Source organism: Hylobates moloch, unplaced genomic scaffold, assembly GCF_009828535.3.
Source record: "Hylobates moloch isolate HMO894 unplaced genomic scaffold, HMol_V3 SCAFFOLD_4, whole genome shotgun sequence".
Taxonomy (NCBI): Eukaryota; Metazoa; Chordata; class Mammalia; order Primates; family Hylobatidae; genus Hylobates; species Hylobates moloch.
The window spans coordinates 707,014-723,759 of record NW_026652279.1 but is presented as its reverse complement, the minus strand read 5'-3'; the positions used below and the strand labels follow the sequence as shown (position 1 = coordinate 723,759).

The following is a 16,746-nucleotide window of genomic DNA, read 5'->3' as shown; positions in this document are numbered from 1 at the left end:
GTGTGAGCAGGGGTGCGTGTAAGCCAGGATGTGAGCCCAGGGTGCATGTGAGTGGGCGTGAATGTGAGCCGAGGTGCGTGGGAACCGGGGTGTGTGTGGGCCAGAGTGCATGTGAGCAGGGGTGCGTGTGAGCCTGGGGTGCGTGTGGGCCGGAGTGCATGTGAGCGGGGGTGCGTGTGAGCCTGGGGTGCATGGGAACTGGGGTGCGTGTGAGCCAGGGTGGATGTGTCTGGAGTGTGCAGGACCAGAGGCCAGCTCCGTGGCACAAGTGCCAGGGGACATCCCTAATTAAGAGAATCTGTCCTCACTGGGAGCACTGGGCTTGGAGCACAGCCCCAGGGTGGGCAGGGGTCTGCCAGCTCTACAGAGATGCCCCCACTTCCCCGGGGACCTGGCCCTGCTATGGGACGCACCAGCAGCTGGGGGATGGGCTGTCTAGGGTGCTGACTGTGAACGCAGCGCCCCCACCCACCCATCTTTGGAGAGGTGTCCCTCATAACATCCTGGAGCACAGGAGAGGCCTGGACAGGCAATGGCCCACTCAATGCTCCCTCCAGACCGTCGGGCACAAAGTCACACACGCCATGTACAGACCAGTACAGACAAGGCCATGCGGAACTGAGGGGCGTTCCCGAGCACACAGGAACCCCAGCCTGCCGCTGGGCTGTCCCCATGTCCTCCCGCAGTTCCCAGGTCTTGTGGAGGGGCAGACAGGGCACCAGGGGGACCCACACACGGCCTGACACCATCACTGCCCCAAGAACTGTGCAGAGAAGGGATATGGCCCTGGGTCCAGATCACCAGGTGATGAGGGCAGGAGGTCAGAGGGAAACACGAGGCCCCAGGAGAGGAGATGGCCATCGCCAGCTCAGAGCACATCCTGGCCTCAAGCGCCAAGCAACCCCACAAGTCTCATTCCAGACGAAATGCCCAGGCTGGGGGTGAAGGTCCCTGAACTGAGGGGAGGTGCTGGCACAACAGTGAAAACTGTCATTTAAAACCCAATGGGGCCGGGCGCGGTGGCTCACGCCTGTAATCTCAGCACTTTGGAGGGCTGAGGCGGGTGGATCACAAGGTCAGGAGATCAAGACCATCCTGGCTAACACAGTGAAACCCCGTCTCTACTGAAAATACAAAAAAAAATTAGCCGGGCATGGTGGCAGGCACCTGTAGTCCCAGCTATTCGGGAGGCTGAGGCAGGAGAATGGCATGAAACCTGAAGGCAGAGGTTGCAGTGAGCTGAGATTGCACCACTGCACTCCAGCCTGGGTGACAGAGCCAGACTCTGTCTCAAAAAACAAACAAACAAAAAAATTAGCCAGGCGTGGTGGCATGCGCCTGTAATCCCAGCTACTTCGGAGGCTGAGGCAGGAGAATCGCTTGAACCCAGGAGGTGGAGGTTGCAGTGAGCCAAGATCGCGCCACTGCACTCCAGCCTAAAGACAGAGCGAGACTCCGTCTCAAAAAAAAAAAAAAGGCCGGGCGCGGTGGCTCACGCCTATAATCCCAGGACTTTGGGAGGCCGAGGCGGGTGGATCACAATGTCAGGAGATGGAGACCATCCTGGCTAACATGGTGAAATACCCCGTCTCTACTAATACAAAAAATTAGCCGGGCGTGGTGGCGGGCGCTTGTAGTCCCAGCTACTCGGAGAGGCTGAGGCAGGAGAATGGTGTGAACCCGGGAGGCGGAGCTTGCAGTGAGCAGAGATCGTGCCACTGCACTCCAGCCTGGGCGACAGAGCGAGACTCTGTCTCAAAAAAAAAACAAACAAAAAAAACCCCAAACTGCCTGCTCCATCTGCCTCTGCCTTCCAAGGACACAGACCTCTCCTCTCCGCAGGAAAATGAGCTGTTCCGAGCTCCCCTCGCCCCATGGGGATGTGTCGAAGGGCACAGGGAGGACGCGTGCAGAGTGACTGGTGCCATGCCAGGTGTGGGACACCCTGTTCCATGGGGGCTGGGCAGGAAGGGGCCCTACACCTCCAGCCCTGGGCCCCTCCCACAACTGTCCCAGCCCTGCTGGGAACTGATTTCCCTAATTAACACTCCATGAAACATCCTCACCTCCACCCGAGACGGCAGGAAAGAGACATCCACTGTCAGCAGACGGGCTCGGTCACACACACTGACAGACAACAGCCCATGTTGCCACAGACGCCTCACACCATCACACGTGGCCACAGACACGCGCAGTCTTGCCCTGCGACCCGGCGTCCCCCAGGCCCCGAGGCCCCAGCGTGCTGGCAGACCCACACAGATAAAATGCATGCACGTGGTTAGTAAAATTACCTGCAATTTCAAAAGTGTTTCTGTGTATGCAGCTTTTAAAACATTTTGGCAGGAAAATTATAGCCTCAAAGTGCAAGAGAAAATGGGCCCCATTTGCTTGGAGACAGGACATCAAAGGCAGGCTGAGCAGGGCTGAGGCCAGGACCAGGTCTCTCTGGTCAAATGCGGCCAGAGGGGGAGCAGCTAGGGGTGTGGCTGGCAGCCTGCGCACCCTACCAGGGTCCCACCCAACATCTGGACCTGGCCCCGGAAATCAGAAGGGCTCCCTCCCCACGCGCTCAATACAAATAGGAATAGGCTGAAAGCCTCCCTCCCTCACTGCTGCCCCCACCAGGCCAGACACAAGCTCAGTGGGAGGCTGACCCCACCCCATGACAGCTGGGGAGAGGAACCCTAGGGATGATGGTAGCTGGGGGAACAGCCCAGGAGAGGGGCTCCATCCCAGACCTCTTCACCTCCAGTCAGCGGTGCCTGGGGCCCGTCCTCCCAGACATCAGCTCATACTGTCCACTGCCCAGAACCTGTCCCCAGGACCTCCTTGAGACCATCTCTGGCCAATGTCTGTCCAGCACACCTGGCCCCAGGCTCAGTCCATCAGACACTTGCTCACCCTGATCTTCAGCAGCAACTGATGGCTCTGCCCAAGACTAGGAGCCCAAGAGGCTCGGGAGGGGTCGTCCCCCAGCGCCGGGCGTGTGCAGGTGCTGCTGAGACCCATGCATTCTCTGCTCTGCCCTTCTTTTCTGGTCTGGACAGCCCACCTGAGCCTCTTGGGCAGGTGCTGGGGGACGGCCCCCTTGAGCCTCCTGTAGGCCTTGGGCAGGGGTGCCGTCACTGGAGTCCATGGAGTGTGCTCCCTCCAGGCCCACGGGGGCCACGCTGGCCAGCTCTCAGCCCTCAGCCCACTGCCCCTCCGGCCACGTGGCTTTGTGTGGCAGATGGCTAGGCTGCCAGCCACGTCCTTGGAATAGGATGGGGGGCTGGGTCCCTGCAGGGTCCAGGGCTCTGTCCAGAGACAGGGATGTCTGTCCAGAGACAGACCCTCTGGGCTGGCGGGAACGTCCCCATCGTGGCTGGGATGCTGGTTTCCAGGGATGACAAGTCTGTCCACTTACAATCTGTGTGGTTCGCTGTGATTTGTTTCCTTAAAGCTGTGGGCCCAGAGCGACGTCCTGTTTCCACATTCCCATCTGTCCTCCGTTCCCTCACCCCTGACCCTAGGAGTTCTCTGAGGGCCCCCAGGGCCCAGAGATGAGGCGACCAGCCCCACCCAGTGACCAAGGCCCACCCTGAGGCCAGTGTCCAAGGCAGGGAGAGCAGAACAGCCCTCGTCAAGGGGCACCTGCCCAGGGTGCCAATGCTGGGTGCTACAGAGTAAGTAGGAGTTTGCTGGAGGGCAGGGAGGAATCCAGGAGGAGACTGTGACCCAGTGGGGCTGTGGGTGTAGCAGGGCTGCGTGGGAACAGCAAGGAGGTGGCCTGCCATCATCAGGCCAGGGCCGTGGCTCACATCGCGCAGGTGTGGCTGGGAGCCCAGGTCCCCCACGCTCACTCCCGTCCCCCTGCATGGGCCTCCTGACTTCTCTGCCTGCCCCCTGCAGCCTTGAACTGCCAATGCCACATCTCTGCCCCCAGAGAGAGCCCTCTCCACACAGAGGCCTGGCCTGCCTGCCCTGCTGCCAGCTGGGACCTGGAACCTGCAGAGACCCCGTGGAGCCAGGCCTGTGTCACCAGGTGGACAAGTCTGAAGTACCCCCAACAGCACCAGAGCTGCCTGGAGCCCACGGCTGGGCAGGCAGGGTCCCCCGACCGACCGCTGCTGCTCCCCACCCACAGGGAGCCACATACTCCCCAGGGCTCAGACACACTGTGGTTGCCGGCGTCAGGGCCTTCGCTCAGAAACGGATTGTTTCTGAACAACTGATCCAAAGGCTGGCCTGGGAGCTGGAGGCAGAGCCCTCTGTCACCCTTGGGGACGCTGTGCTGCCCAGAGGCCAGCGCCAGGCAGGCCGGCCATGCCATCTGCCAGACATCGTCTCAGCTCATCCCAGGGGAGGGGAAGCCAAGGCTGGCCCCCACCGCACCCCTCCACCAGGCTCACTGCTGATCTTAGAGCAGAGGCCTCAAGCGCAGCCAGGACTTTCCTTTGGGACAACAGAGAGTGGGCAGTGAGGCTGAGGGGCCCCCACACCTCCAGGGTTGACAGCCCAGGCAGGGCAGAGCCAGGACAGCCCCCGTGCCCCTCCAGGCTGGGGCCCTGGACCACCTGGCTCTGAGACTCACGCTGCCCACCTGGGGGGTCTCCCCAGGGATCAGCGCAGGTGGTAGGGGACTGAGAGGCCTCCCACATTTCCATTCAACCCCCAGGCCAGGCCAGTATATGGGGACCTCACCCTGTACCACCCCACGTGGTGCAGATGGGAAAATGAGGCCCCAAGGAGGGCAGGACCTGCCCGGCGTCCCACACTGGCAGGCGGACTCCAACCCCCACCCCGGCCCCCCAGACAGGCCCTAACCACACAGTGCGGAGAGGGCCTGAGCTTCCGCCAAGCTCCTGGTGCTGGTGGGGAGGGGAAGGGGAGCAGCACCCACCCTGGGGAGCAGCATCTGGAAGGAGCTGAGGCCAGGAGGGCGGGAGGACAGCCCTTGGTGGTGGCACCTTGCTAAATAGCTCGGCTGCCTCCATCCCTGACAGGCAGGAAGAGCAGGCCCCGTCCTCTCCCCTCTGCCCCTGGGACCTCCATTTCCATTAGGGGAAGAGCATTGCTGGCAGCAGCTGAGCTGACAAGGCAGCACAGAGGCCTGAAGGTGGGGGTTCCAGGGCAGCAGAGCCCCCACGCCCTCGCCACTGCTGACCTGTGTCTGTGTCGGCACCTGCCTGGGCCCAGGACACCTCGCTCAGGCTCACGGGCCCTGCACCCAGCCTCCCCCAAAATGAGGCTCCCAGGAGACATCCTGGCCCCACCGCAGGCAGCCTGTTTCCCACTCCCCAACCTGTGTAGGGAGGGCTCAAAGGAAGGCTCAGTGGCTGTGCCCCAGCGGAGCTGCCATCACTGGGTGGGGGCCTCTATTTGCTGAAGGCAGGCAGCATGTCCCCAGATGACCGTGGGGCTAGGAGTTGGCACCACTGCTCTGAACTCTGAAGGCCCCACCGGGTCCCCCACCACCAGGCCAGGACACATCCTACCTCCCCACCCTGGCTGCCCCAGGAACCCTCCCCACTCCACCCAAAGCTGGAGGCTCTGGGCACAGACCCCTGCCAGCAGCCCCACCCTCCTAGACCCCAGCAGAGATGCCTGCCCGAGAAATCCGAACCAACGCCGTAAAGAAATATCAGCCTTCTGGAGCGAGCCCCTCCCTTCCCCTCCCAGGTAGGCCCCAAGGCTGCCCCAGGCCCAGTCAGTGACCAGGGGCCCAGCCTGACCATGGATGTGGAGGGAGGCTCAGGCCTGGACCCAAAGAGACCTTGGAAGCCAGGAGTACTGTGAGGGCCTTGGAGGGTCTGCATTTGGAAGAAGGGGGGCTTTGAGGAGAACACGGTGGCAAAGGTGCCAGGCTGGGGTTGAGGGCACAGGAGAGCAAAGCTAAGGGGCAGCCAGGCAAGGTGGCGGCAGAGGGAAGCTGCAACCTCACCGCTGCACAGGAGCCAGGCACGGGACCCCACTCCCAGCCCCCCAACCCCTCCCAGTGCCACAGGACCCCTCACCCTGGCCGCACCTGTACCACTCACAGGGCTCAGCCCCTGCCCCCACACCCACAGCCACACCCAGGACGGGCACAGCCCCCCAGCCACACACAACTTTCCTCACCCCACTCCGGCTCCCACCACTGCTCACGGCTCTGGTCACCAGCTGCCCACTGGGGCTCCCCCATGCCCTCCCCACAGGCCCAGCAGGACTCTGGCCGCGGGGGGTCAGGACAGACACACGTGGGGATCTTGAGGTCCCACCGGGGTGACGCCCCTCCCACCACCTTAACCCCTGAATTTGCTCCTGAGGAGACGGAGATGGAGGAAATGATTCTGAGGAGAGGACCAGGTCGTATCCCCTCGTCTCCCAATGAGTAGGAAAGGGAGTGGGCGGCAAAAGCCCCTACAACAGGGGGCTGGCACCCCCAAAAGGAAAGGAGCCCTGGGGAAGGGGCGCGCTAGGCCTGACTCCCGAAATAGCCTCACGCCAGGAGGAGAGGGCTTAGCTCACAGTGACTCAGGGCACAGCAGGCGTGGACATCAGCCCAGGACAGACTCTCCTGGCAAAACCCCCACCCATTCTTATTTCCCCTGCCCCGCCCCCACCCTCAGACCCCCACTGGGCACCAGCCCACGGTTTGGGGGGTGGCCAAGGCTGGTGCATGAAGCCAGCCGGGCTCCAGTTTGCTGGACTCAGGGGAAGGTGGTGATTAATAAAAAATAATTGGGGACGCCTGTAATCCCAGCACCTTGGGAGGCAGAGGCGGGCGGATCACGAGGTCAGGAGTTCGAGACCAGCCTGACCAACATGGCGAAACCCTGTCTCTACTAAAAATACAAGAATTAGCCGGGCGTGGTGATGCGCACCTGTAATCCCAGCTACTCGGGAGGCTGAGGCATGAGAATCGCTTGAACCCCAGAGGCGGAACGTTGCAGTGAGCCGAGATCACGCCACTGCACTCTAGGCGACAGAGCAAGACTCTATCTCAAAAAATAAAGATAAAAAAGAGAGAATTGGATTTTCCAGCCCAGAATAGGGTCCCAAGGGGGTTCCTTGTGTGTTCTTTCCCAGGTTGACGATGGGGGAGTGTGTCTGCCATGCGGTAGGAATGGAGGCTTTTCTGGGGTTCACAGAGTAGAGAGAGTTCCACCTGGGGGTCCTCCATGAGGGTGGGCTGCTCTCAGAGCAGAGAGACCCCCCTGGGAAAGGACCCTCTTCTTTCTCCCTGAAGGCAGGTGTCCAGGCCATGGAGGACGGGAGGAGGGTGGAGAGGAGAGAGGGCTTCCCCTCCCAGGACCTGCCTGCCTGCCAGGCCCCTACACCCATTGCCCTTCAATCATTCTGCCCCGTCCCCCCATCACAGAAACACTCTGGTCACTCAGCCACCTGCAGCCCACCCCCCACACCCACCAGCTCCAGCCCACACCCACGCCTCCCACCACCCCTACCTCCAAGGCGCCCCTCAGGCCTGGGCCTCACCCCTCCAGAGCCTCTTGCAGAAAACAAACCCTTGGGTGACCCCTTCTGGAGGTGATGTCTGGGCCAAGAGCTTCCTTGGGTCACACCCGCAGGCAACCCAGGCTGGCTGTCCCTCCCAGGGACCCCCCTGCCCTCACCCCAAGCTGGCTAGAAGAGGAGCCTGGGCTCAGGAGGGGAGAGGTGGGAAGGCAGACCCAGGCTTCTGGGCACTTGGCCTCAGCGGGACCTCATGCAGATGGACAGCCTCCTTCTGAAGCCCAGAGCCTAGGCAGGAGCTGAGGCCACGCCCCCTACTCCCAGCTGCAAGAGCTGGTTCAGGAATTAAGAATAGGGCACAGAATGACCTTGGTATCACTTCACCTCCCCCAGCCCAGCCAGCAAAGCCCCAGGCCCGGCCCAGGTCATCCTCGGCCACCCCCAACTGCAGCTGCCCTCCACAGGAGCCAGGGACAGGACAGGGTCGCGGCTCCATGAGGCTTGCTCCAACCTGGCCAGGTGGGAATCCTGCCCCACCTCTTGCTGACGTGGGGCTGGGGTGGGTTGGAACCCTGTCCTCCCTCTATCTCAGCTCTGCTACGCCCAGCACACCGGGCCCCCCCCCCCGCCCCCTCCGGACACCACTGCAGGTCTGAGCACACCTGACCCCACCTCGGCAAAATTAGGGAAGCCTCTGCTGCCGGAGGCGCGGGAAAGCCAGTGTCTCCCGCCAGCACTCATGGCCCACGGCCCTGCTCAGTGTCCAGAATTCCCTTCCGCAGCGCCTCCCGGCGACTGGGGGACCTTGGCGGCAGCCGGCTCAACCCCTCGGAAGTGAGTCCCTGGAACCCACAGGTCGCCTGCCTGGAGGAGCGGGGCCGAGGCAAGGATGCTGGCTGCACCAAGGAGGGGGCGGCCGCAGGGGAGGCACCGGGGCCCGGTGCAAAACTCGCCACGACCCGGACTCGAACCCCCACCCTAGGAGAAGCGCAGTGCCCGGGTGGCCCTGTCCAGCGCGCACGTGTACAACGTGTCCCGTCTCATCAAGTGAGGAGAGGAGAGAGGGGGCCGGGGCGTGGGGCGGCTGCTCTGAGTGCAGGGGGCGGACCCCGCGATGGTGCAAACCTTCCCCACCCGCCCATTCCAGGCTCCCAGCCGGAGCAGCGGTCTTGGGTCCTCCCGGGACCACCCCCCCAACCGCACCCAACGCCTGGCCGGGGCAGCAACTCCGACTCCCCAGACCCCTCGACCCGCCGCGGCAGGGACCCCGGGTCTTTCCCGGGCCCCATCCCCGGCCCCCGGACTCACCCAGAAGAGCAGGTTGAAGGCGAACATGAGGTACTTGACGGCCTGGAGGCAGGCGCGCGCCATGCCGCAGCGCTTCAGCTCTAGGAGGAAGATGAAGGAGAGGTCCAGGTAGAAGACCACGTACTTGTTGCCCTTGGGCGACGTGTAGCGCGCCTGGGCCGCCTTGGGGCTGGGGTTCGCGTGCAGGCCGAAGAAGGCGCCCCCGGCGCCCCCGGCGTCCCCGCCGCCCGCGCGCCCGTACAGGCTGCTGTAGCGCCGGAAGGGGTCGCCGCGCGCGAAGTCCGGCTCCTTGCCCTCCGGAGAGGGGCTGCGCCGGTACGTGGACTCGTCCGTGCTGGAGCGGCGCATCGCGCCCGGGTGTGCCGGGGCCGCCGCTCAGCGCCCCGCGCCCGCCGCCCCGGAACGCCCCATCCCGCCGGCCGGCGCCCGCTCTGGCCCCGTTCCTGCTCCCGCTCTGGTCCCCGCGGTGGCAGCGGGGCGCGCGGATCCTCTCGGACCCCGGCGGCGGAACCCCGACACCTGCCCGGCCCGCGCACTGCAGCCCCCGCGCCCCCGACCCCGCGCGCCCCGCCCCGCGCCCTCCCGGCCAATCCCCGGCGGCTCCGCCCCCGCGCGGACCCCTCCCCTCCTCGCCGCACCGCCCGGCAAACCCCAGCGCTCCGCCCGGGCGGACCAATCGCAGCCCCCGGCATCGCACCAGCCGCGACCCCGGCCCCTCCGCCCGCGCCGCTGCCCCAGCCCTCCCCACCTTGCGCGTGCGGCAGGAAGATGCTCGCGAAGGGCGCCTGAGGGGACTGGGGGCCCGGGCCGGGGCCTGGGGATGAGACAGGGGCAGCTTTTAGCCCGCGACCGACGCCCCCAGCCCTTCCCCTCCACAGTACCTCGCCGGGACCCCGGACTTGGGCCGGGCTTGGAGACCTCCGACCACGAGAACGATACGCAAATGGAGGGTGACCCCGTTGCTGTCTGGTGGCAACTTGGAGCGGCTCCGCCCTGGGCGCCTTGGGAAGCCCTGGGTGCCAGGGTGGGGGGGAGCCTGGGTCAGCCTGCACTGCATGGAGCGGGTGTCGTTGAGTCTTTGATTATACGGGAGGTTCCAGAACACAGAAAAGCGCAGATGTGATTCCTGAGACACCCACCCGCCTCCACCAGGCAGCCCCAGGATAGACCCAGAGCGCTCCAGGTGGGCCCGGCTCGGCCTCCGCCCCGTGCTGGGGCCGGGAGTCGGGCCGGCTTCAAGGGCAGTCGCTCCCCCCGGGAGCGGGGCCGGCTTCAAGGGCAGTCGCGCCCACCCACCCCAGCTGGCTTGATGCTCTGTTGTTCCCGTCTTGAAATTCTTGGTAATTTTTAAACAAGGGACCCAGAATTTCATTTTGCTCCAGCCCAGGCTGGAAGTCAGCCTGTAAGAGACCCCACCCTGCCCCTTGACAGGTAGATAGACCGGCCCCGTGCGCAGATGTGCCTGCACTCCTGGGTGTCATCACGCCAGATGCGCACACACCTCCCACAGCCGGAGCTGGGGACGGAGGCCCCCAGCTGTGCCCCGCAGCCTACCCCACGCTCTGAAGCCCCAGCCCCACCACAGGGCACAAGGGCACAAGGGCCCTGCGGTGTCGGAAAGACATCAGCACGTAGCCCAGATTCCTGGCAGATGACCTGAAGCCCAGAGGTCAGGAATGAGGAAGGGCAGGAGGAAGAGGAGGGAGAGGAAGCTAAGGGAGCGGAAGGGGGTGCTCCATGGCAGGGCTGACCAGCTCTGGAGCCTGGGTCCTCCTGGAGTGATTGATATGGGAGGTGGCAGGTCTGGGGAGGGCTGTCGTGGGAGCCCTGGGTGCCCAGGGAGGTCCCACACCTCTGCCCACCCCTGACAACCTGGGCTGGGTGCCCCAAGCCTCTGCTGCCCCCCAAGGGCTCTGTAGAGAACTGCAGCCCAAGCCCCAGGGCAGCACCCTATGCCCAGGTCCTCGCTGGGGGAAGGGGACGGGGGCCCCCAGAGAACAGGAGGCTGGCCTGGAGGTCCCCTGAAGGCCCACACAGCCATCCTGGGGCTTCCCATAGCCCCTACCCTGTCCTTCCCCTGAGGGTTCTTTGGTGGGTCTGGGCCCCAGGAATGGGTCAGAACGGCGGGCACGCATCGGGGCCCAGCAGAGACCCCAGGAGTCCTGGGGCCCCAACCCTGACGGAAACCCTCACCCGCAGCTCTGCCCAGAGAGCAGATGGCGCCCGGCCCCCTTCCCCCGGCCACACAGGTGCAACCTAAGGGCAGACACTCAGCCGTGGGCAGCGCCTCCAGGGAGCTCGAATGTGACCTGGGCAGCACTCAGAGCACCTACTCGTGGGCCAGGCAAGGGGAGGTGCCACAGGGACCCGGGAGGACCCCACGCTGACTGGGAGAAGCCAGACCCCACCTGCAGTCAAAAACACCACCCGAGCCACCCCGAGGAGAGCATCCACCGCCAGGCTAGCCAGTGGCACCCCTGCCCCATCTCCCCTGCGTCCCTCTGTGGCTGGGGCTGGAAGGGGAAGTGGCAGACAAGGCTCGAGGGTCCCAGGCGGGTGGGAGGGCGAAGGGAGAGCTGGTCTGGGTGCCTGCACTGAGCCCAGAGCCCAGGATGCAGTCCCAGTGTCCCCCAAGACCCCTGCCGCCCCCCTTCCCATCTACAAAGCGCTGCACACATCGCCCAGGTGAGCAGACGAAGCCTATTCAAGAAGAAATCAAAAACCTCACAAGGCCACCGAGGGCCAGGAGGAGCGGGGGCTGGGCTTGCTTCTGTTGCCAAGTTCAGGACTCACACTGGGTTGCCCAGACGCAGGCAGGGGCCCGGGCAAGGCCACAGTGTCAGAGCTCAGTTGGGGAGGGTCGTTCCTCAACACCCCCATCGGGGAGTTCTGGGACCCTATCTCCAAAGTCCAGCCCCTCCCCACAGGAGCTCCGATTAGACGCTCAGGTGTGGTGTCAAAGTGTCCGGCTGGCAAGGCCCCGGGCTGGCAAAGTGAGACCCAGAGGCAAGCCCACTGCTGCCCACCATAACCATCCAGCCCAGCCGGGCCGTGACATACCTGGGCTGGCCACAGGAAAGAGGCCAGGCGGTGCTCAGGGTCCTTGAAGGCTGACCAGTGGGCAGGCAGGTGGTGGGTGCGACCAAGGCAGCCCCAAGCTCTGCGGAAGGAAAGATGGGCAGAGTGGAACCCTGGCTTCCACCCTCAGCTGTACAGCCAGAGATGCTCCCAGAGAAGGGCAGGGAACCCCCACCTGGGGCCAGGTCCCTACAGGGCAGAGGGGCAGTCGGGGTGGGCAGGGGATACACCACCAGACTCGGAGGAGAAGACCACTGAGGAGTGGCCCCAACCAGGAGAGCTTTGAATCAATGACTGAGTCACCAAATTCTGCTCGTTCAGGCCTGAGACAGCCAGGCAGGGACACAGACTCACAGAGACACGGTGTGCAGAGAACACATGTTCAAAGACGTACCCACGGCAAGGACATGCAGAGACACAGGCCAAGACACACGCTTGCACTCACACAGACACGCAGCAGTGCCTCCTCCCTGGGGTCCTGGACCGCTGGACCAGCCTGCTGTCTGCTTCCTACCAGGCACAAGCACCCCTACCCCACCCTGCCTTGGGCTCTGAGCAGACACCCAAGCTCAGGAAGGGGCCTCACGCCCTCCCCATGGAGCTGCCAGCAATGACCCTCAAGGCCCTCGTCCACCATGGGTGCCAGGTTGGGGAGTCTGTCCTCCTCCTGGCACTCAGGGATTTCTGGCCAGGGAGAGGCCCCAAACTCACCTGGGCAGCCAAACGCAGTGCCCACTACTCCCTGCCCTGCTGGCTCAACCCCGCAACACCTCGCCCCTCAGAACTAGCTCTCTGGAGTGAGGTAACTGTCCTTCCAGTAGCCCAAGGGCAGGAGGGAACCACAGAGGCTCCACCCCAGCCCTGGCTGAGCGGGAGCCCCAAGAGAGACACCCAGAGCTCTGCAGGTTGGAAAAGCCCCGGGGACTGAGCTGCAAGGAGATCTCAGACACCCACGAGGCCAGACAGAGGTCCCCCCCAGAGAGGGGCCTGCCCACATGATAAAGCAGCCTGTCTGCAGCAGCCTGGGTGCCACGCCAGTGGAGCAGCCTCTCTGAGCCCCAGCAGCAGGGCAGCAGCTCAGTCCTGGCCCAGCCCAGACCTCGGGGTCTCCACACAGCCCAGCAGGGGCAGCTCAGCAGACAGCAGAGCCAAACCCACACACCCTGGCCCCCCGGGCCCACAGGCTCTGAGGCAGCTTTGAGGAGGCAGGGCGGCCCGCCAACACAAACAGCCTATGCTGTGGGCTTCCTGGCTGCCTCAGCCCCTGCGGGGCCCCAGTGCCTGTCCCAGGCCCTCACCCTGGGGGGTCCCAAGCAATCTGGCACCCCCTCATGCACACAGAGGAGCAGGGACTAGGGGCTGCACACAGAGTCTGGGTGGGACCAGGCCCCTCCCACCCAAACCTGAGCCCTGGAAGCTGGAGACACCACTCTAATACCCCCAGCAGCCCCAGGGGAGGGACAGACAGTCCAGAGGTCCCCCAATCTTTCCTCCTGGGACCACCGAGGCTAACCCCACACTCCAGGCCTTCCCCGTAATCCTCCCCTGCGCTATTAGGTATTTATCTGCTGGGAGTTGGGGGTGAAGGCAACAGACTTAGGACCCTGGGTGGGGGGCACCTTCCCACACTCCCCAGGCTCCGGGGGCAGCCGCACCTCAGGTGCCATCCCACCACAGCCCTGGCCCTGGCCCCTGCAACCTAGACCCCTACAGAACAGTCTGGGGGGCACATCAGGCCTGTGCAGCTGCATGGCAGGCAGTGACATTCCCAAATATCACCAGGCCAGGCATGTGAGTGGTGAGGCTGGAGCCAGTTCAGCCTCGGCCCCATCTACAGACCCCACTGCTCACAATGCCGGTCTCCCAGGACTGTAGGGAGGACATGGACGGCGTGGGTACGGCGGGCAGTGGCCTTGGCTGTGTGCACCACTGAGGTGTCGGGCACGTGTGCTCATGGCGCCGTGTGCACCCACCCCACCCCACAGCACCCTGGGGGTGAGCACACATCTGTCCCAAGCATGGACAGGGCCAGAGGGCACAGGTGTGGGGGCGAGGCTGGGGACAGACACCTTCATCACCCTCTCCCAGCCAAAGGTCCTGCCCGGCCTTAGCGGCAGGAGGGATGCAGCCCTCCTGGCGGGCAGTTTCTGGCCCCACCTGAGCTTTACAGATAGGGAAACGCGGGCTGTGATCCCAGACCAGAGTGCGAGTTCAGCTGAATCCCAGCCAGGGTTCAGCCCGTGCTCCCCCTCCCAGCCCTCCCGGTCCCGTGGCTGGCCTGTTTCCAGGGCAACACCCAGGGTGGGAGGGGTCAGCAGCTAAAACTTCAGTCATGGGTTTCCCCTGGTCCTTTGCCCTGAAGTGACCCCTCCTCTAGCAGGAAGCGCCCGGGGGAGCCCACCCTCTGCTCCCTGTGCCCTGCCCTGACCACAGGAGGTTCCACAACGCCCCCTTCTATAAAACTAGCACCTCACCCTCCTGGCCCCATCCCAGACCCTCCCCAGAAGCCGAGCCGAGTCTGAGCCAACACTCCACGCCCAGGAGAGAGGGGCCCCCACCGGCCCCTGCTGGCCAGCACAGTGCCCTGCCCCCCAACCAGGCTCCCTCCCACCCGCCCTTGCCTGAGGAAGGCCAGACCCAGGCCCCAGGCTGTTCCGCCCCACACACTCTCAGGGGGACGCACCAGCCAGGGCCGAGGCAAGCGCAGGCTCCCCAGGGTCCTGAGGTAGAGCCCAGTCGGGACTGAGGACAGGCCTGGGCCCCCAGGGGTCTCTGCACACATGTGGTGGGGGCTCGGGGGAGATGCACAGAGCCTGAGGCTGGGGCAGTCTCCAGATCTCAGGGGCTCTGCTGGGAAATGCAGGGATAGGAAGCGCACACACTCGGAATTCCAAGAATGTCAGCTTGGCCCAAGCCAGGATTTGGAGGGCAGCTCACTCCCCCCACCCCGTGCTCTGAGTAAACAACTCCTGCAGGCAGGAACAGGGGCTCGACAGGCCCTGGACCCTCCTCCAGGAAGCCTCCAGGCCCCCACCCACTCCCCAGGGCCCACCCTGCTAACATCCGGGACCCCCCGGCCTCCCTCACCTCCACAGCCACCAGCAGCCTCTGCAGCTGAGCCTGGCTCTGACCCCAGGCCACCGTTACTCACGGCCCCTGTCCTGCCCTTCTGCCCAGAGCAGGATGTGCGTCCACTCATCCTGGGGGGAAGGGGTCAGGGAAGGGAAGTGGCCTCGGCTCGTGGCTCCGCACGTGCCTGGGTGGGGTATGGCAAATGCCACTGGGGAAGCTGCCCAGGGCCCTGGCCAGGGTGGGAGCAGAAACCCCAAGTGTGCAGTGGATTTGGCCAGCACCACTCTGGACCCAGAAAACCCTTCATCCTCCTCCCCTGCAACTAAGGCAGACCCAGCATTGCCCTGAGAAAGCGGCAGCTGATGCCTGGAACCCAACACAGGTCCCGCCCCAGCCAGAAGCCCCTGGCCGGCAAACCAGCCCAGAGCCCCCTATGGGTGCTGCTTTGCAGCCCACCCACCCCCCACAGCCCACCTCGCACCTCCAAGGAGCCTTCTTTGCCTCTCACTGCACACCGACCCCCCATTTCCTCACCCCTACCCCAGGGGCACAGCAAGAAGGGTGCTGGTGCCAGCCCCCACGCACTCCATCCCAGACACGGGCTCCTCGTCCCTCGTCCTCCCTAGGCCCTGAGCTCCAGGGCAAGGCTGAGCTGAGGCCTTCAGCGGGTCCTGCCAGTGCAGCCTCCGGGAGCCTGCCCAAAGTCCCCTATGTCGGGGTCTTCCAGGTTGAGCTCAAAGAGCACCTCTTCCACGACGCCCTCCCCGACCTCCCTCCCAGGCCCCTTCTCCCCCTGCTGAGAGGCGCGTCTGAGCGTCCGGAGCTCGGGACGCCGAGCAGCCAGCAGAGCCGGGACCCGGGAGGGCGCACCCCGACCCCATTCCCGGGAAAGAGCGGAAAGAACGCGGACAGGGGCCCGGGGCGGGAAGCTGCCGGCGGGGGCCGTAATTGCGCGGCTGAGGCCAGGGCGGCGCCCCTAGGGGCTGGGCCGCGTCCAGAATGGGACCCTCGAACTCGGTGCCGAGAGCCCCGGACACCCCGCGGGCAGAAGCCGAGGCGGAAGGACCCACTACTCGGCGCGGCCAGGAGGGACGACAGGAAGACCCGCCCCGGCCCCCGCCCGCCCTCTCCCCGAGACCCCGCGCCGGACCCCACTTGTTGCTGCGTGTCGGCTCCGGGCTCGAACTCGCGCGCCCCGCTCGCGTCCGGCTCCAGCCGCTCCTGGTCGGACACCTCAGGCCGCGGGACCCTGGCCGCAGGCCCCCACAAGCCCCGGGCGCAGTACCTGCGACGCCGCCTCCCGCTCGCGCCGTCCGCTCCCGCCGCGCAGCTGTCAGTCAAGCGGACACGAGAAACGCGAACCGCCGCCGCAGCTTTACGGCCCTGCTCAGACGCCGTAGCGCCGGGATGCACCAAGACGGTGGGCGGGGGTGTGCGATCTGCTGCTGCCGCGGCCGCGCAGGCCCAGGAGCCCCGGGACGCACGGGGAACCCCCATCGCGGCGGAAACTACGGCCAGCGGCTCCGGGGCCGGTGGAGGAACGGCCGGAGAACGAGCGGAGAACGAGCGGAGAACGAGCGGAGCCGATCCTCCCGCGACAGTGGACGCGCCCGGGGCGGGGCCTGGGGGAGGGGGTTTTTCGCGTGCTGCGCGGCCGGGCCGGGCAGTGTGGGACGCGCCGCCGCCATGATCATCCCTGTACGCTGCTTCACTTGTGGCAAGATCGTCGGCAACAAATGGGAGGCCTACCTGGGGCTGCTGCAGGCCGAGTACACCGAGGGGTGAGGCGCGGGCCGGGGCCGGGGGTTGGGGGCTGAGTCCGCCGTGGGGTGCGGGTCGGGGCCGGGGCTGGGG

At 65.1% G+C, this 16,746-nt stretch overlaps 3 protein-coding genes across 10 annotated transcripts in view; 2 read left to right on the top strand and 1 right to left on the bottom strand.

Moving 5' to 3' along the window:
* The window catches only part of CHID1 (chitinase domain containing 1), a 36,439-nt gene extending 34,134 nt beyond the window's left edge, over positions 1-2,305 (top strand). Inside the window, exon 7 of the mRNA XM_032149370.2 lies at positions 1,843-2,305. The gene's annotated coding sequence lies outside the window, so the exon portion shown is untranslated. The remainder of the gene's footprint in view (positions 1-1,842) is intronic.
* The window catches only part of TSPAN4 (tetraspanin 4), a 24,051-nt gene extending 7,792 nt beyond the window's left edge, over positions 1-16,259 (bottom strand). Inside the window, exons 1-3 of one of the 8 annotated variants that reach the window (XM_032149360.2) lie at positions 16,178-16,259; positions 11,803-11,902; positions 8,743-8,822 (exon numbers count right to left, since the gene is read on the bottom strand). In XM_032149360.2, the coding sequence (XP_032005251.1) occupies positions 8,743-8,805 (63 nt within the window). In that variant the 5' untranslated portion in view covers positions 8,806-8,822; positions 11,803-11,902; positions 16,178-16,259. Of the gene's footprint in view, positions 1-8,742; positions 9,587-11,802; positions 11,903-14,503; positions 14,628-14,907; positions 14,991-16,047; positions 16,157-16,177 lie in introns of those variants that run through there. The other 7 variants (XM_032149362.2, XM_032149361.2, XM_032149363.2 and 4 more) reach the window with 7 other exon arrangements.
* Positions 16,260-16,504: 245 nt separating this feature from the next.
* Positions 16,505-16,746, top strand: part of POLR2L (RNA polymerase II, I and III subunit L) — a 7,120-nt gene continuing 6,878 nt past the window's right edge. Inside the window, exon 1 of the mRNA XM_032149368.2 lies at positions 16,505-16,673. Within this exon, the coding sequence (XP_032005259.1) occupies positions 16,579-16,673 (95 nt within the window). The 5' untranslated portion in view covers positions 16,505-16,578. The remainder of the gene's footprint in view (positions 16,674-16,746) is intronic.